At 34.0% G+C, this 24,988-nt stretch overlaps 1 protein-coding gene across 1 annotated transcript in view; it reads right to left on the bottom strand.

Annotated features, from left to right (window-relative positions):
• LOC143238533 (neuropeptides capa receptor-like) overlaps positions 1 to 22,027 on the bottom strand; it is a 75,487-nt gene extending 53,460 nt beyond the window's left edge. The window contains exon 1 of the mRNA XM_076478823.1: positions 21,013 to 22,027. Within this exon, the coding sequence (XP_076334938.1) occupies positions 21,013 to 21,265 (253 nt within the window). The 5' untranslated portion in view covers positions 21,266 to 22,027. The remainder of the gene's footprint in view (positions 1 to 21,012) is intronic.
• Positions 22,028 to 24,988: the final 2,961 nt, after the last annotated feature.

The following is a 24,988-nucleotide window of genomic DNA, read 5'->3' as shown; positions in this document are numbered from 1 at the left end:
TGTGCTAGCCCTCCCTAATCTAGCAGTGTAAGACTAGAGGGAAGGCAGCTAGTCATCACCACCCACCGCCAACTCTTGGGCTACTCTTTTACCAACGAAAAGTGGGATTGACCGTCACATTATAACGCCCCCACGCCTGGGAGGGCGAGCATGTTTGGCACGACTCGGGCGCGAACCCGCGACCCTCAGATTACGAAGCGCACGCCTTAACGCGCTAGGCCATGCCAGGCCCCATTATGGTATATCAAAAACACATAAAACGAAAGAAACGTTGATACATTAAACCGGAATGAACGTAATGAAACGCTGACAGTATCTACAAGAAAAACTGTTTTCTTCAGGATGTCTGTGAGTTTCTTTTATGAGTAATTATAGTATTTTATTGTATCACACGTGGTTAGGGCGCTTGACTTGTAATCAGAGGGTTGCGGGTTCGAATCCCCGTAATACCAAATATGCTCGCCCTTTCATCCTTAAGGGCGTTATAAAATAATGGTTAATCACACTAATCATTGGTAAAAAGTAGCCAAATTAGGACTTTCAAAATAGTTGTTAGACTATAGATTTACTCTAACATACGATTCTACGAAGGCTCGTTTTGGGATTATAGGCCATAAATTGTCGAGAGGAGAGAGTTATTATGAAACTACTCTAACTGTATGGCTGTAAATCCGTTTCGAAAGCATTAACAGAGTATTCTGATGCTGGATTGTACATAAACTGCCAGTACTCTGCTGTAAATTAAAAGTTCATTACAAGAGTGTAACAGTTACTTAACTTATTATTTAAACTACTTATTTCGTAGAAATAAACGATTGATCTTACTTTTCAGTTAATTAGACTGAACAAACTAACCTTGTTTTGTTTGTTTGTTTTTGAATTTTGCGAAAAGCTACACTAGGACAATCTGCGCTAGCCGTCCCTAAATTATCAGTGTAAGACTAGAGGGAAGGCAGCTAGTCTTCACCATCCTCCGCCAACTCTTGGACTGTTTTTTTACCAACAAATAGTGGGATTTACCGTAACATTATAACGCCCCTGCAGCTGAAAGGGCGAGCATGATTGATGTGACGGGGATTCGAACCAGAAAAACCTTGTAGACATATTTCTTTAGCGTTTTCGTCGCAAGGAAACAGCTATAGATGAAGTAGTTAAGAAAACATATAATTGAGTCCTTGATCAATAAAAAAATATAAACTCATTTACCGTTCTAATTTAAACAAATAATGAAGCAAAAAGAAATTAAGAGACAAAAAAACGAGAAATTATTATCATCCAGTATTTCATAACAAAATCAAAACTGGTATTTTTGTGGTAATAAATTTATCTTGAAACTTATGTATATTTAGAAAAACAAGTATATATTGAATTGATAAAAGAGGCCCCCGCATGGTCATGTGGTTAATGCACTCGACTCGTAATCCGAGAGTCGCGGGTTCGAATCCCCGTTACACAAAACATGCTCGCCCTTTCAGGCGTGGAAACATTATAATGTGATGGTCAATCTTACTATTCGTTGGTAAAAGACTAACCCAAGAGTTAGCGGTGGGTGATGATGACTAGCTGCCTTCCCTCTCGTCTTACACTGCTAAATTAGGGATAGCTAGCGCAAACAGCTCTCTTGTAGCTATGCGCGAAATTCAAAAACAAACAAACAAATGAATAAAAGAAAATAGCGCGTTTGGAGACTGTGGGCTCTTCTTCTGGAGCAGAAGGGCCCTTTATATTAACGTAGCATATTTTCTTAAGTCACGATTTCCACATAAGATTTAATCATTTTTAGCAATGCAAAATTGCTTGCAGAAGGAGAAAAACACGAATAGCATCTTCCTCCAGAAAGAGCCCTAGCTTCTGGTCGTTTTCAACATGTTTAGCACCATTTTTCTCTGTCAACTCATGCCACGAGAAGATGCAATATTAAAATTTAAGAATTAAGTCATGTAAACATGTACGTAGAAATGTAAACATGGAAAAAATAACATTGCAAAATCATTTTAGCAAAGAAACGAATGCACCTGTTTAAATTTGGTTTGTTGTTGTATAAAAGTGAGATCAGTTAAATGTATCTGATTATTTAACTCGCTAAAACCCAACTTATTTTGTTTAAATTATTAACCACGTCTTAAATAAGCATGAGATTCCCAGACTGATTTATGAAATACGTATTTTTACAACTGAGCAACTAAGCTAATGTTTCCAAGCCCGATTCAGTAAATTGGTTATCTCAAAAGTGACATGAAATAAGTGTCTCTACAACTAAGCCACTGTGTTAGTACTTACAAGCCTGATTCAGGAAGTCAGTGTCTCCACAATTAAGGTAATGAACTATTGTTTCCAAACTTGATTCGGAAATCAAACTTTTCAAGTCTGATTTAGAAAGTAATATGGTGCACTACAATTTTCAGTTCTGACATAGGAATTCTTTGTTTCCAAGACTTTTTCTAGGAAGTATATATTTCCAAACTTGTCAAGGAACCAAGTTTTCCAAGACGTACTTATTTAAGAAATCGATCTTTTCAAGTTTTATGTAGAAAATCAGTGTTTCCAAGACGTATTTAGGAAAACTAAGGCAGTGAGCTACTGTTAATAGAATTGATTCAGAATATCAATGTTTTCAAAGATAAGGTGTCCTCAGATAGGACAACAGTACATTTTACGAACTTACAACAATAAAATTCAGGGTTTGATTTCCCACGGTATCAGCCCAATGTTACTTTGCTCAAAAACAAACAAACTCACTACTGGTGTTGAATTCTGACATATAGTAAGTTAATGTATTTAACATTAAAGGGTTTTAGAAGTGATTCAAAAATTTACAGTTACATTCGAGAGTGTTTATAATGAAGAAGATAAGTGTTAATTATTCTTAATAAATTTTTCAAATTAAATAATAATTATAATTAAATGTTAAAGGATGAAGTTTTAAAATACAAATACATTCCATAGTTTGAATTCATAATTTTATGTGTTTTGATTATACTAGTGACAATAATTATCGATTTACTTTAGCTAAATCAGTTAGAAATTTGTTCCATAAATAGTAACTGATTTACTGAAGTAAATTTGGCGCTTACACTGCATTCCTTGTCAGTTATGTTGTACGTTACAGAAGACTGAGTCCCAAATCGAATATGTAAAGCAAAAGTCGCGCGGCTTGTATCAGAGAGATATTTTGATATTGTACATGAGTTGTGTAAAATATATGTAACTGTCTGTTTCGGAATAAAATATTCATACACTCAGACCATAAATTGAAATTTTCTAAGAAAAAAAATCCCTCGTAATTAATAATAATGAAAAACAAAGGATTGTGAAACAGCTTGGGGTACCCCGACTGAACATAGAGAGATCTGACAAGTCATAAAATAGTAATGGTAAACAAATTGTGGAGTTTTCTAGGTCGTACGTTTCCACGAACATAATTATAGTTGACAAAAGTCATCTACTTTCAACTGTCGCGTACTTCACACATCTTGTGAAATGAAATAAATATGGACGCTATTCCGTACATTGACTTACTGATCAAGTAATGAATGTAATACGTACGTATTTCTGTGATAGGACTATAAAAAGGAACGCTGTAAGACCATTGTTCTCTTACGCTAGGTGGAGTATGAAAAGTATGCACGAAGAAGCGATATGCTTTGAACGTGAAGCTTTATAATGAAGCCTTTTGTAATGGAAACTACGCTGCAGAATCATTGTCAATGTGTACGACCATCAGACAGAAGATGACACATTGGCGAAATGGACTATTACGTGGTGATAAAGTTCCAAAATCGTTTTAACATAACATTCTTACCCTCTGCATTCTGTAAAGAAATAGTAATTTATAATGCATTGCTTAACTTAGCTCGATATAACACTTTTACCACAGTCAGATTTTATGACTTTCAAAAATGAGGTGTACAGTTTGTAGCTGGGGCTGTTGATTTTTATCTTGTTCATCTTACCTATTATTCGATACAGATCTATTTCAATGTGTTAACCTACTACTTACTTACCAATAAAAAGACTGAACTAATGTACGTTCAAAATCTGTAATTTATACGTTTGTATCGTACTTTTCACGTAAGTTTAAAAACCATAATTTAAAAGATATATTATGATAGTGTAGATGACGTATATTAAATTCGAACACACTTTACAGAAAATAAACGTTTGGAGACGGCCTGACTGAGTATCGAAGAATATTATAAATGTAAAACGTTTCAACAAGATGACGTCATCCTCAAGTAGCCGTTGCAAAACTTTCAGATAATATATTAGTTTTACACAACATGTATCGGATATTCATTCACCATGTCAACTAAGCACAAAAAATGGTGAAATATGTTTATAAAGAGGTTAATATTAATATATAATTTGTCATTCATTATTTATCTGAATTAGGATAAAAATTTTGAGTGTTTGTTTACAATAGGTTTAAGCCATAAAAAATATTCTATTTTGAAACAAGTTCAGTTCCTTTTATTTTTATTTGATTTCAGAAAGCAATCAGTGACATCAGATCCTTTGGGACAGTCAAAGAAGCATATAAGCAAATAAAGTTAAATAGATCAACACGGGAGTGACGACGATATATTTAATAATTAACGATCTAGGTGCTACACGTCAATATCTTAGAGATAGCTACACGGTGTTGTTGTTACATTTAGTATAGAAATTAAAAAAAAAAACTGATAAAGATGACAAAACGCTGCCTTATATTTGTGTGCCCCTGTGGGACAACAATAATTCTAAAGTCTTACACGTAGCCCAATCTATAGCTTTGTGCTTAACTACAAACAACAGCGAGGATACCAAACTGATGACGAAGGCAGAATAGTCGTAGAAGTTGTTTTCAGGGTTTGCCTGTTACCAATTGTAATTAATTGTTATTTTTATAGGAGATATTTTTTTCAAGTCATCTGGTAGAAATTACTATACAACTGTCAACTAAACAAACTCTTCTTTCAGAAATAATTTATTTATGGTAACAATAGTCATGTGTAAATTAACTTTCATAGTAAACTGATCATTGTTGTATAAAATAATCGATGGATTGATGTTTTCAGAAAGGTGGGATCACTTTTTCATAGATTAGAAAATATCAAACTCATTTAGGGTTAATATTCTGCTCCAAAAACTAGCGCTGGTTAAAGGAGAGAATAAACAAATCGACAGCACTTTCTTTTAATCACTAATGAAATATCGGATTCAGCTATCATTAATTCAGAACACGAAATCGAAAGCTTTAAATGGTTTGAACCTAATATATCTACAGTCATCATTAATCTTTGATTCAGATCACGTGAAAACACCTCCAAATATCAACGCATTCCTTTAAGTTTCAGTCCTTTCCTTAAGCTTGCTATGTAAGTTTAGGGGAAGGCAATACAAAAAGAAGAAAATCATTGTTGTCTTCTACGACTTCCTGTAATCGGTTTCTGGTATTAACTAGTTTAGTTCGATGGCAGCAACTGAAAAAAAAACATAACTTTAAATTCACTGTTGGAGACAATTGAGATAAAATATCTATGATTTTGTAGTTTCATTTTAAAAAATCGTGACACTGTTTTTTAACATTAGGTATCGATAACGCAAAACTAAACTTTTTGGTCAAAATCTCTGTCTTGTATATTAAGCAACCGATAAGTTTCGAATATATATAGTTTTTAATATTAAAGTGAATTTGTATCTATATAAATGCAATAGTACCGTATGTTGTATGTCTATGTAACTATTAGCAGGGTGCTAATTATTAGCTAAATATTAGCTTCATTAAAATTGGTATAGAAGTTTGTTAGGTCCATACGGGGGGGGGAGATACAGTTTGGCCATCTGCGGCTTTGGGAATTTTATCACGACTTCGTCCCCTGTTGATGGATCTTCACCACATTTGAAAGTTTATTGGATCCATGCGGAGATGCTTTGAAATTGCGGTTTCACAATTTCCGTTTTTTTTTATTTTTATGGTTCTTCTTTTTTTCATAATTGGATATAAGGGAAACAACTTTTCATGTTCTAGGCTAAACTTTCATTAATCATGAATTTATATAGCTGTCGTTCAGGGGATGGATGCTCCAGCTATTAAGTAAATAATATAGCACAATTTATTCTTCGATTGTTGTGTTGTCAATAACCGTGAGAGTAAATTGCTAAGTATGTCAGGAGTCTGGTAGCCACTCTATAGGGATTTAAAGGGTGAAAAAAAATGTTAATACAATATTATATATAAATAACACTTAAAATGTCACTACTGTTACCTATATTTGTTAGAAAAAGGTCCATATACTTGCCATCAATCAAATTTAGGTAAGTGTTGTTAAAAATATAAATAGTGTTACTACTGTTGCCTATGTTCGTTACAATTTGCGTTATACTTGATTTTAGTCAAATTTAGTTAAGTGTTGATGTCATATGTTGTAATGATTAGTAGACGTTATAACAGTGTTACTATTGTTGTCTATATTTGTATATTTCACTAAAACCGAGACTAAATCCGCATTTGAATTATTTACATTGAAATATACAAACGCTTCAAAAGACTAGTACCCCCAAAATCTGAAAGCATTAGCAACCTTTAGGAGAAACCAAATAAACTTCTGTGTCCTTTCTACTGAGGACTATATTGTATCGCAAAAATATCTACGCGAGTTCTATAAGTCTTCACTGTAATGACATTCATTGAGATGGCTAACGTTGCTGACGATACAACACTCTCCCGCCCAAGCAACTGAAGCCTAATTGTGTTTTTCTCAAACCACAACGTTTACGTTGTCACTTTCTCTCAGGTTTAAATCTTTCCAAATCATTCTTGGTTAAAACAAGTCACTCAGCTAAAAAAAAAATTGATGTTAACTTCATATGAAATTTATGTGTCAATTAATACTTCAACTCGATAAACTAAGTTGAATACCTCTAATAATCTTTACAATTCACTCATATGATTGGTATTAACACAGACATACGTGACGTTAGGAAGTAAAAATATTACCAATAGGTTATTGCGTAGTTAACACGTTTTCAGTCCTGATTCAACAGCTCAATGACATGATATACCTCGAAGACAGAAATAATTGAGGCCTGGCATTGCCAGGTTCTTAAGGCACTCGACTAGTAATCCGAGAGTCGAATCCCCGTCACACCAAACATGCTTGCTCTTTCAACCATGGGGGCGTTATAATGTGACGGTCAATCCCCCTATTCGCTGGTTAAAAGAGTAGCCCAGGAGTTGGTGGTGGGTGGTGATGACTATCTGCCTTCCCTCTAGTCTTACACTGCGAAATTAGGGACAGCTAGCACAGATAGGCCTCATATAACTTTGCGCGAAATTCAAAAACAAACAGAAATGATTGGATCTACGGACCGCTCCATTCTAATCAACTTCGTAATTTTAAACGGACTTCACACGTTTGGACTATTTCGTTTGTACTGACTGCCTATAAATAACGTCTTTCTCTAAGGTTTCGACACATTTTACCTATGATACGTTTAGAGATACAAAATTATTCCAGAAGGAAAAGAGAGTAGACCAACTTTTATTGAATATTTTAGAATGTAGTCTAATCAATACTTCTACATGTCTAATCAGTACTTTTACATGTCTAATTAATACTTCTACAAGTCTAATCAATACTTCTACATGTCTAATTAGCACTTCTACATGTCTAATTAGCACTTCTACATGTCTAATCAATACTTCTACATGTATAATTAATGCTTCTACAAGTCAAATCAGTATTTCTACATATCTTACCCCACTAAGAATGAAAATATTTGTTGTTTGGCTACGATTTATCTAACTGAAAAAATACTTACATTCGAACACGACTAAATACCAACACACCGAAACGAAACAGCTTCAAGACCATTAACTACCAGCTGAAAAAACAAAACAATTTCAGAGAACAACTAAACATCAAGCTCAAAACGCAACAACTTCAGCTAATGGAGGAGCACCTGTTTTAAAACATGGCAACTTCAGAGAATGATTACAAAACCATTCCAAGTAAAAAGAACTTGGGAAATGAAAAACATTCTATCTTGTCTTTATCAAATCATAAAAAACTGTTTCAGACGAATCCAATAAGTTTCACATACTTTCACTTTTTCAAGATGAACTAACCTAACAGAGCAGTCGAAAAGTGGTCACTCTTTAATTAATGTATGCAAATGATTAGTTTAAAAGTGTTCACTTTTGAGTGACTATAAATAAACAGTCTAAAAGTGTTGATTCTTGAATGAATTAATACGAATAATTAATATAAATGTATTCACTTAAACGAAATAACCTAACAGATTATGTGTATTTTGTAAAAGGTAATTTGCAGTTCTGTGTAAATGGCTTAAGTTACAATGAAGAACATTAAAAAATTAGTATATTGTTACAATGTACGTTGTTGAATACGTTAAAGGACCACTCCTCTTTATAACCAATATTTTTAACTGTCTTTTTTACTACAATTCAGTAGTGCCTCATGCTGAAGAAATATTCTTTTGAGAGAAACATTTTTAGACTATTGTTAAAACTTAACACACACCCACATTAGAAGACATTCAATCTAGATATACGTTCCTTGCATCATGACTACCTCTTAATCAGTGATGTCGAGAAAACTCACTTGTAGAGAAATATGTATGCAAAAACGACTCGTTTGGGTTGAGAAAATATTTTACATAGAAGAGCGAAGAAGTTTCGACCTTCGCTACAGGATTCATTCAGCTTATTTATACACAATCTGATTAAAGGTATTTGTGTATTTAGAGAAATATACTTAAATATAGTTGAAACAAACAACTTACTGTTTATATAAAAAATTATATCAATGATGTTCTGCCACTAATTCTCTAGAAGATGGTAATTATGTGGTATGAACATTTTTAAACCATGTTAAAATCTCAGTTTTCAATTGCACACAGTTTCAAAAATTAGATTGTTCCCAGCAGTGTTAAAAATACAGTAAAATGTCAAATAACTTATTGTACAGGATAAAAGGGGAAAAATACAATAATACTGGAAATAATCTCATACATTCAATATCTTTCGACACGTTTACTTCGTTCTCTTCAAGAGTGTAATGTTCTCCAAGAATGAGATTTGTTTATACCCTGAAAAAAGTCATCATCATACAATTCAAATATTAAAGAATACCATACCATCTGCTGACGTTTCAACCAGGTTTATCGTTTTTATTGAATAGTTTCAATTTACTTTTTTAAACAGTCAAGTTTCTCAATAAGTTCACCGATATTCATACTAATAACATTTTCAGGTTATGCTAAAATAATAACAATTTTCCCGTTGTTTGATTTGTTTCGTTGATATTTCTGCTAATGGCGAAATAATAATATGGTTGTTTCTGACATTTCTTTTCTGTTCATTTATTCTGTTTTAAACTTCTTCTATAGCTTGTCCCGTATTTACTTTTTCCCATTCACATTGGTATAAAATGTATGTTTGTTTGTTTTGAGTTTCGCGCAAAGCTACTCGAGGGCTATCTGCGCTAGTCGTCCCTAATTTAGCAGTGTGAGACTAGAAGGAAGGCAGCTAGTTATCACCACCCACCGCCAACTCTTGGGCTACTATTTTACCAACGAATAGTGGGATTGACCGTCACATTATAATGTCCCTAAAGATGAAAAGGCAAGCATGTTTGATGGTACGGGATTCCTACCTTAACCTCTTGGCCATTGCAAGTCAGGAAGATGACATATGGAGGTGAAGAGGTTTGGAAAAATGGAATGAAGATTGATTAAACATTGCTGTTTGTAAAATTATTATAGCATACATTTTATATAAAGGCAAAACTAGCCTTGATTTCATATATTCATTTTAATAGTCTTTGATTCTTTATTACTTAAACTTATATGTTTTATGTGTCAAATTTAATGCATTTGTAATCATTCTGGGTGGTGGTCTAAAGTATGCACTGCATATTAGGTACACTCTAATTGGTTTAAGTTGCTTAAACTATTTATTCTATCAATTTATTATTTATTTTACATTCAAAAAAAATCATGAAAAAATGGAGACATTTAATTAAAATAAGACAAAAAGAAAAAATGAGAAGCAGAAGTGAAGGTAAGGATAAACAAAAACCACGTGACAGAAGGGAAAATCACCATAAACAGAAACATGACAGAACAGTGGCATATTGTAACTACAAAGAGAACTTCACATGTAAGACACATTCATTACCATCCGGAATATACCTCATTATTTGATTCAAGATTCTATACATTGAATTCACACCTGGAGTCTAGTACTACAAACCTTCAAAATTCCTTACATGCAAGAATAAGCGGATACGGATTTAAAGATTCTATGAAAAATTAAAATTGAAATAATGGCCAACATGATATTATGTTATAAAGACTTTTTATGGAGCTTTATAGAGAATGTTTATTAACTTTTGTCATTATAAATATTTTAAGCGTTTCTGGTTGATTCATGTCGCTTATTGTTTTTGTAATGAGATCTAGGTTTAAAAGTGTTTCCATGTTAAATGCCTGGTGTATTATTATTTATAAGTAAATAAAAATAGGTTCTTTAGTTAAGATGATTGCATTGTGACAAGAATTGTAACGTTGTCTTCCTGATTCATTGTTATTAATAACAACTGTAATAAAAATTATATTCATTTTCAAGTTTTCACTGTAAATATTGATGTCAAACTTTTATGTTTCGATTCTGATTTACTTACGATAATTAATTTTGAAACTTTAAAATTATTATTACCACATATCTTTCTTTTGTATTAATTTAAATTTCAGCGAGTGGTGTTCTCGTTTATTACAGATTTATTTTATTATTTTTTAGTTTACAAAGTAAAGAGAATATTTTATGAACCAGTAAGAAAAGCAAAGGGAATTTAACGAGAATAGTAAAGTATTTATTTTTATTTAACTTGTTTATCAATAGAACGCAATGTCAGCCGTGTTTTGTTAGGAAACTCAAAACTCTCAATTTATATGAAGAAAGTCAAAGACGAAATAATAATCAGTGATGACGAGAAAACCCACTTGTAGAGAAAAATATATATGTAAAACGACTCGTTTGGGTCGAGAAAATTCTTTATGCAGAGGAGCGAATAACGTTTCGACCTTCTTCGGTGATCGTCAGGTTCACAAAGAAAGAAAGAGGTAACTGACCGGAAGATGACCACATGTTTGAAGGCGGTTGTGTAATTGAGTGTAGGAATGTAGAGGGCGTGTTTAAATGTTGGATTATATTTATTAATATAGGTATAAAGGCGTTCCTTTGTATTGGTTTATTTTGGGCTTGAGTTATTGTATGAGTAAGGCTTCTTTAATTTTGCATTTGTTTATGTTTGTTTCTTTATTTGGTATTTGGATGTTTTCTACGGTTATGTTTTGTTAATTTGATTTGCAGTGTTCGAAAACGTGTGAAGGTGACGTTTTGTGTTCTTTGAATCTGGTTTCCATTTTTCTACTTGTTTCTCCAATATAGAAGTTGTGGCAGTTATCACATTGTATTTTATAAATAATGTCGGTGTGGTGTTTCTCAGTGTAGCTTTTACATACTATAGACCTCAGTTTTTTTCCCTGGTTTTTGAATAAATTTAGTATTAACTGGAATGTCATATTTTGTTACTAGTTTTTGCCAAACGTTGGTTATTTTTCTGCTGATGTCGGGAATATATGGTATGCAGCAATATATGGTTTCGTGATTTAATTCATGGGATATATTTACTTTTGTTAGTTGATTTTGCTTTCTGTCTAGGTGTGTGTGTATAATGTTTTCTACGGTTTGTGGAGGAAACGTATTGATGTTGATGAAGTATTGTTTTATTTTGTCTAATCGTTCGTTAATTTTATCTAGTGAGCATAGTTTTATGGCTATGTTTATTTTATTTCTTAGTATGTTGAGTTTTTGTTTTGTTTCATGTGCTGAGTCCCAAGGAATGTATAGTCCAGTATAGGTGATTTTTCGGTGGATTTCTGTTTTAAATTGTGTTCGGTTCTTGTAATATTGAGGTTAAGAAATGATATCTGATTGCTTTCTTCTTGTTCACATGTGAAGTTGATGTTGGAATGTATAGCGTTAATGTGATTGAAAAAATTAAGTGTGTGTTATGTAGATGTGAATCTCGCAATCATGTCGCCCACATATCTGTACAAGTATAGTGGTGGATGTAATGCTGTGTTAAAATATTGTGTTTCAACTTGTGTCAGAAAAATATTGGCTAGAACTGGTGATACTGGGTTGCCCATGCTTGGGCCATTTGTTTGTATATAGTTGTGGTTGTTGAACACGAAGTTTGTCTTCATCGTGGTGAATTCTATGAGGGTTGCTAACTGGTTGCTGGGAATGTCTATAGATGGGTTAGGGTCTCTGATATAGAGTTCTAAGGCGATCTTGCAGGCTTCAGCGGTTGGAACTTCTATAAAGAGGGATATAACATCGAAACTGGCCATTAAGGCTTTATGATTAAGTTGATTACGATTAGACTTGAAATTAAAAGAATCTTTGATGAATGAACTGGCTAATGTTACATATTTGGAGAATGCCCATGCTATGTATTTATTTACCAAGATTGTAATTAAACGTCTAACAGTTAAGCACGACCTCTACATTCCTACACTCAGTTACACAACCCCTTCAAGCATGTGGTCAGCTATCAGTAAGTTACCTCTTTCTTTCTTTGTGAACTTGACGATGACTGAAGAATGTCGAAACGTTGTTCGCTCCTCTACATAAAAAATTTTCTCAACCCAAACCAGCCGTTTATACATACATAAAATCAAAGACGATTTTAGGCAGTGATATCTTTACAAAATATAAATATAAAAAACATATTAAAGTACTGTTTATTTTGTATTTTAAGTAAGTTTAGAAATATTATAAAAAATATCATACAACCAAGAAAGTATGAATTAATAACCACTTAAAGAAAAAAGAAAAAAAAAAAATGTTTGTCTAGTGTATGAAGTAACTGTTGTACTGCTTTAGGACTTAACTGGGTAACTGAAAGTACTTGATAACCGCACGATTTTACACATTAAGATGTGATTCTTTCTATGTGTATCATTAGAAGGAATATATACTGGAACTCAATCACATTCTTACGGAGTATTCGTGAAAACATTGCAACAACAAAGGCTAACGTCATCACTGAATGTTCTCTAATATATATATACATATATCCTGGAAAAAGTGTTGTCTGTGCCATTAACTTCTATAAAATAGAAACTAACAAAGATTAAGTGATGCATTGATAATAGAAACATTATATGCTCTCAGTTTTACAACAAAGCTCGTATCGCACTTACTTTGTGTTGGCCAAAAGCGTAATTTTAATTAATAAGAAAGTACAACATTCGATCTCAAAGAATCCACTATACAAACCGATGTAAACAATAAATGCCTCTCAGTGGCATAGTAGAATGTCTGCGGACTTAAATTGCTGGAAACAGATTTTCGATATTGTGGTGGGCAGAGCACAGGTAGCCCATTATATAGCTTAGTGCTAAACTATAATCAAACAAACATTCATCAGAATGCATTAATACAGCAAGGTTTTAGTTTTACACCTTAATAATCCATCCTGGTTTTGTTTTTCTGAGTCCAAACTACAAATATGTAAACCTTTCTTAGTAATATATTTTACCACGAATTCAACAAAGGATAATGATGTTTAATAGACCAGCATTCGTATCCACCAAAATCTGAACCGTACACAAATACAAACTTAAATTACGTATTTTTATTTTCAGAAGTTCTGTTACATTTCACCTATTTGAAAAGCAATTTAATTTGTTTATATGTTTGTAGTAACTAAAGAAATATAAACGGCCAAACATCTCAATATACAACATGGGAAACTCTGAAGCAAGTGAGATGAGGTGAGCATGATACACAGGTCAGACTTCTTCGGGAACTATACACTTTTGTTTCGCCGATAGGTGGCTGAAGGCCGCTTGGATGGGTCATCTATATTAACCACTCCCACCACAAAACGATAATGTGTTGTCTGTTAGTCATACAGTAGAAACCAAAATGACGTCACATAGAGGACGCTTAATGCTGCAATTTGTGCTGTCGTAACGTCAGTAACATGAACGCATACCATAAATCACGAGAATAATTAGGCTACGATACAGCATTGCATGAACTTCAAAAGTAAGAAAAAAATTCGCTTCTCTTCGTTTTGGTTTTATTTACTCTCGAGACAGAAAACTTTCGGACCCTCCTGAGGAAGTAAAGCCTGGCATAGTTAGGTGGTTAAGCCACACGACTCGTAATCTGAGGGTTGCAAGTTCGAATACCTATCAAACCAAACATGCTCGCCCTTTCATCTATCGGTGCATTATAATGTAACGGTCAATCCCACTATTTGTTGGTAAAAGAGTAGCCCAAGAGTTGGCGGTGGGTGGTGATGACTAGCTACCTTCCCTCTAGTCTTACGCTGCTAAATTATGGATGGCTAGCGCAGATAGCCCTCGTGTAGCTTTGCGCGAAATTCAAAACAAACATTATATATATAGCTTGTCGTATGTGAATTCTGATACGCTCATTTTAAATTTTTTCTACTAAAATAGTTGTATCGTTATTTTTGTGTTTATGTACGTTTCTGAATTAATATGATACCATCTTTGTTTATTTATTCTTCCGAACAAACTTGAATCAAAACTCAACTGACTACATTTCATTGAGAGGTATGAACTTTGTCATCGTCGGTGGCGTTTTCTACCGTCATTAGACATTCATAAGATTCAGATAACTTAAACTGCTATCCATTTGAAGGTGTATTTATGGTGTAAGATTTTTTTAAAGACATTTACTTCTCAGAAAACCAAACAAAGTAAATTCACAGCTACTGTTTGGCTACTTTAAATTTAATAGTTTATTGCATTAGATATATTGCTGAGAAAATAGAGCTGGTCTATGTTCTCTAGGTTTAGATCTATAAAAATATGATAAACCTTTTTATTTCTTGACGTTTTGAAGCTCGAGATGTGAGACAATATTTGTATATATATATAATGCCCATGTCAAAAATGTTATATTTCTTCTGGGTGAGAAATAAAAATCGTATTTCGTTGAACTCATTTTAATTTCATACCTGTCTGTTCAGTGTTAAAGACTGACTAACACGTTGCAATGCAGGAGGTCCTTGCATTATAAATAAAAGCACTAAATCCCCTATAATCTGTTCAGGAAACAGAAAAAAATGTTTCAATTCAATAAAAAATCAGGAAAATATTTTATTTTATTTGTGGTTTCAAAATAATATAATATAATATAATAATATATCTTTGTTTCGTTTAAGTGAGATTAATGAAGAAAACTGACAACGTTGGAAAAAGGATGTAAAATTGTTTGTTTGTTTTGGAATTTCGCACAAAGCTACTCGAGGGCTATCTGTGCTAGCCGTCCCTAATTTAGTAGTGTAAGACTAGAGGGAAGGCAGCTAGTCACCACCACCCACCACCAACTCTTGGGCTACTCTTTTACCAACGAATAGTGGGATTGACTGTCACATTATAACGCCCCAACGGCTGGGAGGGCGAGCATGTTTGTCGCGACTCGGGCGCTAACCCGCGACCCTCAGATTACGAAGCGCACGCCTTAACGCGCTAGCCCATGCCAGGGCAGGATGTAAAAAACAGTAATAAAAATAATCATAAAATATTTATATATTACGTTAGATTCTTGTTCCTGAATTTTACAATGTTACGTTAGATTCTTGTCCTTTAATTCTAAGATATTATATTAGATTCTTATTTCTGAATTCTACAATATTATGTTAGATTCTTGTCCTTTAATTCGAAGATATTAAATTAGATTCTTATTTTTGAATTCTACAATATTATGTTAGATTCTTGTCCTTTAATTCTGCGATACTATGTTAGATTCTTATTTCTGAATTCTACAATATTATATTCGATTCTTGTCCTTTAATTCTACGATATTACGTTAAATTCTTGTTCCTGAAAACTGCAATATTATGTTCGATTCTTGTCCTTTAATTCTACGATATTACGTTAAATTCTTGTCCTTTAATTCTACGATATTACGTTAAATTCTTGTTCCTGAAAACTGCAATATTATGTTAGATTCTTGTCCTTTAATTCTGCGATATTATAGTAATTCTTATTTCTGAATTCTATAATATTATGTGAGATTTTTGTTCTTTAATTCTACGATATTATGTTAGATTCTTGTTCTTTAATTCCACGATATTACGTTAACTTCTTGTTCCTGAATGATACAATATTATGTTACATGCCTGTCCTTGAATTCTACAAGGTTATCAAAATACAAATTTCCGAGATTAAACATGTTTGAGTGAAGAAGTTTACCAAAGCTAATCAAACCCGGGAGAAGGAATCAACAAATATTTGTTTGTAGAGAAAGAACAACATTACAGTGAACGTTCATAAACAACTGAGGCCTTCCACTAACAAGAGGAACTCCATCAGTGCCTGATCGTTACCTTTGAAATTGGAGGACACTTTATTATGAATGCGATTCAAGTAGGAGTAAATTAACACTAAATGTTAGCGAAAGAAAAATCTAAATCCTTACATTATATCGATCGTTAAGGTGAACCCAATGGTAGAACTTTATCAAAATATTATGCTTATAATAATTATTATTTATTATTACCACTAGATTCCTTGAAGGAACCTAGGGCCGCAATCTCTTGCGGATTCATTAACAGGCTGGTTTTTTAAGTAAGCAGATTGTTAGCCTACTGCACAACCCCCAACCAGGAGGAGAAACCTGAGCCGTCCCTAATTTTGCAGTGTAAGACTAGAGGGAAGGTAGCTAGTCATCACCACCCACCGCCAACTCTTGGGCTACTCTTGTACCAACGAATAGTGGGATTGACCGTCACATTATAACGCCCCCACGGCTGAAAGGGCGAGCATGTTTAGCGCGACTGGGATGCGAACCCGCGACCCTCGGATTACAAGTCGCACGCCTAACGCGCTCGGTCATGCCGGGCACGCTTATAATAATAGTACAATTGTATTTGCGTGTTGATAAAGTTGAACAATTCATCGTTGTATCAACGTTGACAGTAGTAAAATTTTTAGTGCCTATTTAATTTCTTAAAATGCCCAATCCACGATCCTTCTGCGCGGACGAGAATCACAACAGTAAAATAAATGTGATCTTTGTCATTTTTCCAAACATCCTAGGCTAGCATCTGCTTGAGGTATGTTATTTTAAGGATATTGTTTGTTTGTTTATAATTTTACGTCAAGCTAGCTGTCCGTAATTTAGGAATGTAAGACTAAAAGGAAGGCAGATAGTCATCATCACCCACAGCCAACTCTTGTACCAACGAATAGTTGGATTGATTGAATATTATAACGCCCTCACGGCTGAAAAGGCGAGCATAATGAATGTGACGGGGACTCGAACCTGCGAGCCCCCAGATTACAAGTCGACCGCCCTAACCACTTTACCAAGCCAGGCCCATTTAAGGAACTTTTGAGATAATCTTCTTTAATTTGTCTAACTTCGTCATTGCAAAGAAATACATATACATGTACATAATTTCTTCAATAATAGTCCATTTATAAAACTACACATAATATATTAAAAGTTTGTGAAAAAACTGAATTGAATGTCACTAGCATTTTACAACATGTGATTAACCCATTATTACAAACATACTCAACTGATGTAAAATTCGATTATTTCCTTACCGATGAAAATTACAATAAAAAACACTTACCATAATTTACTAATATTTGCATGGTAATAAAACTTGGGTTCCTTTCAGTGAGGATTGTGAGGTAATTGACACGACCTATCTCCAGTTGGTGTGTGTTAAAGTATTTACTGTGCATTTTAAGTCCTCGTTAAACCTGTTGCCGGTTCAATTAAGACTATATAACATAAGGACATAACGAATAATCTTCAGTTTATTCTTGATGACGAGAAACTCACTTGAAATAAAAATGTATCTCAGAACGGCTGGTATGGGTATTAACACTCTTACTGATAAGGAACGGACAAAGATTCGACCTTCCTGGGTCATCTTGAGGTTAAGAAGAAGATGACCTAAAAAGGTCGAAACGTTTAGTTCGTAAGCTAAAGCTAATGTAATTAGTCTATGGTAATTTGAAATATATCCCACTATCTTTACCGCATCAAAAGGGAAAACGATTTTTTCCAGTGCTCCAACTGATCATGAATTCAAAGCTCATAACTCAAAGAAGAGAGGTCTTTCTAACTGTTCATATGATATCAATTTACTTGGGGATAATTCCCTAGAGAACCACGCTAAAAGAACACAAACGTAGTGGACAAACCAAATAAAAAAAATCGAAATTTAAGACAAGCGAGAATAGATAGATGCTGTCAGTATCCATCTATTAGGAAGTAGCTACAATGTAACTATGAAACTACTTCGTCTAGGTCAGATAAAGTTGACGAAAGTATCCAATTTGTCAAAGGCAAGTCAGGGAACTCTGAGAAAAGTGCGTGGGATAGAAAGTGTATAATAAACCATCTCTGAGTGTGTGTGTTCATATAGCAAAGCCACATCGGGCTATCTGCTGAGTCCAGCAAGGGGAATCAAACCCCTGATTTTAGAGCTGTAAATCCGTAGATTTACCGTTGTACCAGTGGGGAACCCAACTCTGGCCACATACTCATCTGAAAAATATTGCACACTGAGGGTACATAATCTTGAAAAACGTATTTTTGTCGTGAAGTTTATGCCAGGTAATTTATTAAAAACTGTCTTTACTTCGCTTTTTAGTGTGTTGGCAGTAGAGTAGAAGCACTTATTTAATCATTTTAAAAACTTTAACACTTAGAATTATATTTACATATTCATACGACAGGAAAGTAGGCATAGCCGTCTTGGTTTAGAAAATAACAAACAACATACTGGTGATTTTTATGTCACCCCTCCTCCCAGTGGCACAATGGTACTTTGCGGAATTTTAACGCTAGAAACCGGATTTCGACACCCTGGCAGACAGAGCACAGACGTTGCTTTGTGCTTAATTACAAATAAACAAACTTATGTCAACTGAAACTGCTTCATAGTTTCTACGTTTCTTAAAGTATTATAAAATCGCTCAAATTCACATTATTATTGGTTATTATGTCTGAGGACTTATACTGCTAGACACTGGGCTTCGATACTTGTGGTTGGCAGAGCATAGATAGCCCATTGTGTTGCTTTGTGCTTCACTTTAAACAAACAAATTCAACTAAGAGAAAAAACACACTTTGCAACAACAGATAATTTACCGTACTTTACGTCTCAAGGGGCACGGTTAAGTATTAAGAAGTGTAATATTGTCAGTATAACACAACATGACCATTTTTGTATTAAAAAATACACCCCAGCTTGAGATTTGACAGCTGTACTTGACAGGCATGGTAGGGGCCAGAAAAAATGATGTTACATTTTTCAGGCTCATATAAACAACCCTACGAGCTTCAACTATTACAGCCTGAATTACAGAATGTTGGTTCACACGTAAACAAAGCCACATTTTCACCAAAGGAAAGATAAACGTGCATGTCCTTCTTTACGCATACTCACTTGTTTGTAACTCTCTTATAGTTCGTTGACAGCTAAAAAAAAGCTATCTGTGATAGCCGTCCCTGATTTTGAAGTGATAAAGAGAAGATACGATAAATAACACCACCCTAATTTTCTCATGGTGCCGAACTCAATTTTATTTAAAAAGTTGCCTTTTTCAGCTATCCTACAAGTTACGTAAGGAACCAATTATTATTAGCTTCTAGGTTCAGAACTAATTTTCTCAATTACTTGTAGAAAAGGAATTTTCATCTTCCTGTGAACATATAACACATATTGAAGAAACCATTTTGAAAACTTAGAATAACTATATCAAAATAATTAGACTACGAGTGTCATTATGACCACATTAACACCGCTGACTGGATTACATTTATTGAGTGCTGTATTGTCCATATTAACGTCGCTAGTTAGACATACATTTATTTAGTACTGTAATAATAATGTTGACATCGCTAGCTGAACATACTTTTATTTAATGCTGCAACGAATATATTTATTATATTATTAACATCGGCAGTTGGACACACAATTTTTCAATGTCATATTCATATAAACGTAGTAATTTTTTTTTTTCAAGTACAAACGTTTAGCTGATAGCTCCATCTCTTGACAAATTTGAGATCTAATTACAGCCGCGGATGTTGAGGAATCTCTCTTGTTACGTTATCACGTTCAGGTGCGCGTCGCTAACTGTGCATATATTTATTTAGTCCTATAACGATCAAATTAATAACCATACTGAATCGATAAAATTATATATGAATTTCTATTGGACAAAGACCGTATATAATTATTATAATTATGTATACTTTTCTACACTTCCAGAATGACCATATATTAGCATCCATAGCTCATACGCATTTGATCCAATGGCATAAAGACCTTACTTAGGTCAGTAATTATACAGAAACATTTATAAGACCATAATTCCGTATTAACTTTGCTAGGTAGTTGTATATACATTGGCATAATGACAGTTTGAATACAGCTAGTTGTAGATATACATATGCCAAGCGTCATGTTATATAACGAATCATTTATACAATTATACAATGTCATTATTATCACATGAGCATAGTAAGTTCCATATACAATATCTAAATAGTTGAATACGTCACGGAAATGGTTAAGTTCTATATTAATCAGGCAAAAAACAATCTAAGTACTTACACTATGTCAAGGAAATGGTTAGATTTATATTACTAGGAAAAACAACCAATGTAAATAGTTACAATACGTCACAAGAATGATTCAGTTGTACATTAATTAAACAAATAGATAATTACACTACATCAAGGAATTAGTTGAATTCTGTTTTATCGGGCAAACAACCAATCTCATATTCATTAACTGATTAATCCGCTACTAAACCTAAATAATTTCAAAAATCATTGTAATTCCTAGTTAGATGATTGTGTATACAATTAACGTATATCTTTATATGTCTGGCCTACTTAAGTTGGTTGAACTATTTACTTACCGAAGATTAATATAAGCAGGTCTGAAATGGCAAGAGAAAACAAATAGTAGTTGGTTGGAGTTTGAAAATGAGAATTCCTGGTTATAGCGAGACACACCACAATGTTCCCAATGATTCCACTCACAAAAATCAAGACATAAACAATTGTAATTGGTATAATGATGACAGAAGATATCTGCTGAGGCCCCATCCGGAGTTCCAAGTACTGTCTCTCTGTTAAGTTTGAGAAGCTGGAGATATTATATTCACCCATTCTTTAAAGTTTGGGCTGCTTTCAAAGATTTCGGATTACAACAGGCTCGTTAAAACCGACGAAAATTCTAAGTTGTATAATTAATTATTTTTTTTTAGTATTTATTGTATAATTTTGAAATAGCTGTTCCAGTATATCCACTGTAGTTTTTTTATTCCTATTCTAGACTCCCGCTTCATCTAAGTAAGAAATTACGAAGCAGAATTCGAAAACAAAAGAAGACTTTTTAACCGGATTACTTTGGCTTGAGAAACCAAATATAACTGTTGATTATGGGTTTTAATCTTTTAAACTCGAAGACTAATGTAAATTCATACATGGTATGGATCATTAAACATTTTTCTTCCAAGCTTCTTGTATTAGTACCAATGTTCAAAAATTATAATAGCTTAAATCTTATCTTGAACGGTTTAAAAACAACTTGGACCACACAACACCCATTGGTATGTGGTCTGTAAAACTATTCTATAAACTTCAAGCCCCCAACTTGACACCTAGGAATAATCAGTTGAATTCTGTTGTAACAAGACTCTTAACAGCTACACTAAAACTGCACTATGAAAGTCTATCCCGCTTTCCAGCTGCTTACACTATACCCTAACACTCCATACAAAAATGAACGTATTCGCTTCTACCTGTGATTAACGGTTGACGCAGAAAATAAACATGAACTCCGTACTGAAGCTGAGTGCTGGATAGAAGAAGGCTGCAGCACGCAGCTAGCGGCCAAACACCAGCTATGATCTGACGTGCTTCTCTGAGTCTCAACCGTACGTCAGTTCCGCCAATCACAGAGGAAGTAGTTCAGGAGACTTCTGTCACTGCTTCTACAACGATATTCAATACATCTGACAGCATATATTTAATACTGTGCCGTGCTAATGACACGTAGGTATTGGTTTAGCAAAACAATAATATTATGTGACTAAAAATATTTTAATCAACATTTGTTTACTAAAATCAGTAATGTCGTTTTAATAATTCCAAACAAAGGTTTACTAAAATATACATGTATATTTCTCATTTCTATTGTATATCCGCTTACTTTGATAGGTTATATACTTTGTATTACTTATTCTTTTAAGTTAGATTGTTGATCAGAATATTTATCTTACTTTCAGCGTTTTATTTCATTCAACTAGCGAACTTGAAAAGTATAATATAAGTTATAAATGAGCAAAGAATTAGTCGTACTAATTGTATCGTAATGTTCGGTTCACTAGGGCAATGCAACAAAACTGTTGCATACACGAAGTTATAATAATTATAATAAACTTTTGAATATTCGTAAAATTTCAGATAACTACAAATATTACAATAACACAGATTTTAGTTTATTAACATCTATGTGCTGTGCTCATTCAACGCCCTCTGCAAGTATTTTTGTTTTTGAATTTTGCGCAAAGCTACACGAGGGCTATCTGCGCTAGCCGTCCTTAATTTAGCAGTGTAAGACCAGAGGGAAGGCAGTTAGTTATCACCACCCACCGCAAACTCTTGGGATACTCTTTTGCCAATAAATAGTGTGATTGACTGTCACATTATAACGCCCAAACGGCTAAAAGGGCGAGCATGTTTGTTGCAACAGGGATTCAAACCCGCGACCCTCAGATTACGAGTCGAACGCCTTAATCCATCTGGCCATGCCGGGGCCCTCTAAAAGCAGAATGGGGATTAGATCCGAAAGTCTAGAGCACATGCCAGATTTAGTTTAGACTGAAAAAGAAACAATTTAAACATGAAATGCAGTAACATAGATAGGCAATTCAGAATGACATCTCTTATATCACTTCCTGAAATACCCACGAAAGTAACTTTGAATTTTGGAGATCAATACATTATCAAGTAAAACAAAAACGGACATCCGAGAGTTGACATAAGACCAAACGTAGACATCTTATTGCACTTTTCACGCGGCCTGACGTGTACTTGTCAAGTTTGATTGAGATTGGCCAAGAAGTGCAGATGAGAAGTGCAGACACTTGTATTTGCTGGGCTGAAATCGTCTCTGGCTGTCTCAATTGGAAAAATACATGTCCGATTTACTCTGCAGTAAGAAGTTAGCAGTTGTTGAATAAGTCCGGATATCACAAAATATAATCAAGAAATATACTTCATTGAAACGATGTTTTCTCGAGCCTAGTCCAGGAATGATGCATAGACGTGCATTTTTATTTAGGGCATAAAAGTTACTTTCGAAGTTTTATTAACCTTTCAGGATAAATAATATTGGATCGTTATTGAGACTTTGATTTCACTCATTTGAGATGTAAAGTTGGCATAAAAAAATAAGCTTAAATCAATGGAGACCCTATAAACCCTTGACATGGAGCATTTTCACGATAACCCCAGAAAATAGGCTAAGATCGTTGGATATTTTGCAAACTCCTAAATACGAAACACTGACAAACATCAGAAGATAGGCTTAGACTGTTGAAGATTTCTTGAACTCCTACATCTGAAGTACTGACTAACACCAGAAGATAGGCTTAGATCTTTGAAAAGTTCTCTAACTCCTACATGTAAAACACTAACTAACACTAGAAAATAGGCTTAGACCCTTGAATATTTCTTTAACTCCTACTTCTAAAACACTCACCAGAAGATAGGCTCAAACCTTTGAAGATGTTCTTAGACAAGTAATGAAACATATACTGCGATCTCTTGAAGCTCATTTAAGTTCGTGGACTTTCTTATTTAGAACTGTCAACCAACAACAGAAGTCAAGCTGGGTGTTGAAGAAACACTCTATAGGTCAGTTGTGAGGCACATACTGTGTTAATAAGTAATCGCATTAAACTATGAAAGGAATACGAACTCAGTTAATGGGTTAATTGCCAAGCAAAGAAAAAAAACATGCTTGACTCACAACGCGCGTTTGGCACATTCGCAAATCTCGTAAACTAGAGAGCAGTGATGTGTAAATTCGATTAGACTTCTCTAAGTAACTACCAGCAAATATAGTGGCTGAGGGTATATCTAGCTTAAGGTTGAGGCATATACTGAGCTCACAGTAATAAAATTGCTGCTGTTTGGAACGGCTATACAGAAACCTTGACAAGTTTCCAAACAAAGATTAATACGTCCTTAAGGGGATCCAGGCATACCATATTTAACATATTAATACTACGACGATGACCTGAAGTAGCCACAACTTACAGAGAAACCGATACCTCTGGCATTGTGAAGGTCTCCACATATATATATCAAAATGACTGCAAAAATGTCAGAAGTATGAAACTGGCAGATTTTGTATACGTTTCTAGTCACATGTTTAAGTCTAAAGATATTAAGAAATGGTGAATTGAGACTATAAAACCAGTAAATATTCTTTGTTCTGTATATGTGAAGGTTTCCACATAATGAATAGTCAAGAAACGTCGTTAAATTGCTTCAAGTTACTGTTGTTTTTTTGCCTTTCTCAAAGTTAGGTGATTTGTGGCATCGTCAACTGAGAAGATTACTAACATGCAACCTTTTATAAAGTTGCATGTTGGCTGAACAGGTAGCACCTAGAGATGTCAGCCTTATACTTATAGGATGAAAATAAGCAGTAACATGATAATGCTGTAGGTGTAAGTCCTGATTACACTGTGGAGGTTGGAGCCAATCATCATCAACTCGTAAACGGTCCTCAACAGAATGCAAACCAAAGCTGTGACAATTTTTTGGTCTGGGTCCTCATCTGCGCCATTTCACATCTCAACTCATTTTGAGGATAGT

Source organism: Tachypleus tridentatus, chromosome 13 (assembly GCF_004210375.1).
Source record: "Tachypleus tridentatus isolate NWPU-2018 chromosome 13, ASM421037v1, whole genome shotgun sequence".
NCBI lineage: Eukaryota > Metazoa > Arthropoda > Merostomata > Xiphosura > Limulidae > Tachypleus > Tachypleus tridentatus.
The sequence above is the reverse complement of the archived record's forward strand: the minus strand, read 5'-3'. Positions and strand labels throughout refer to the sequence as shown.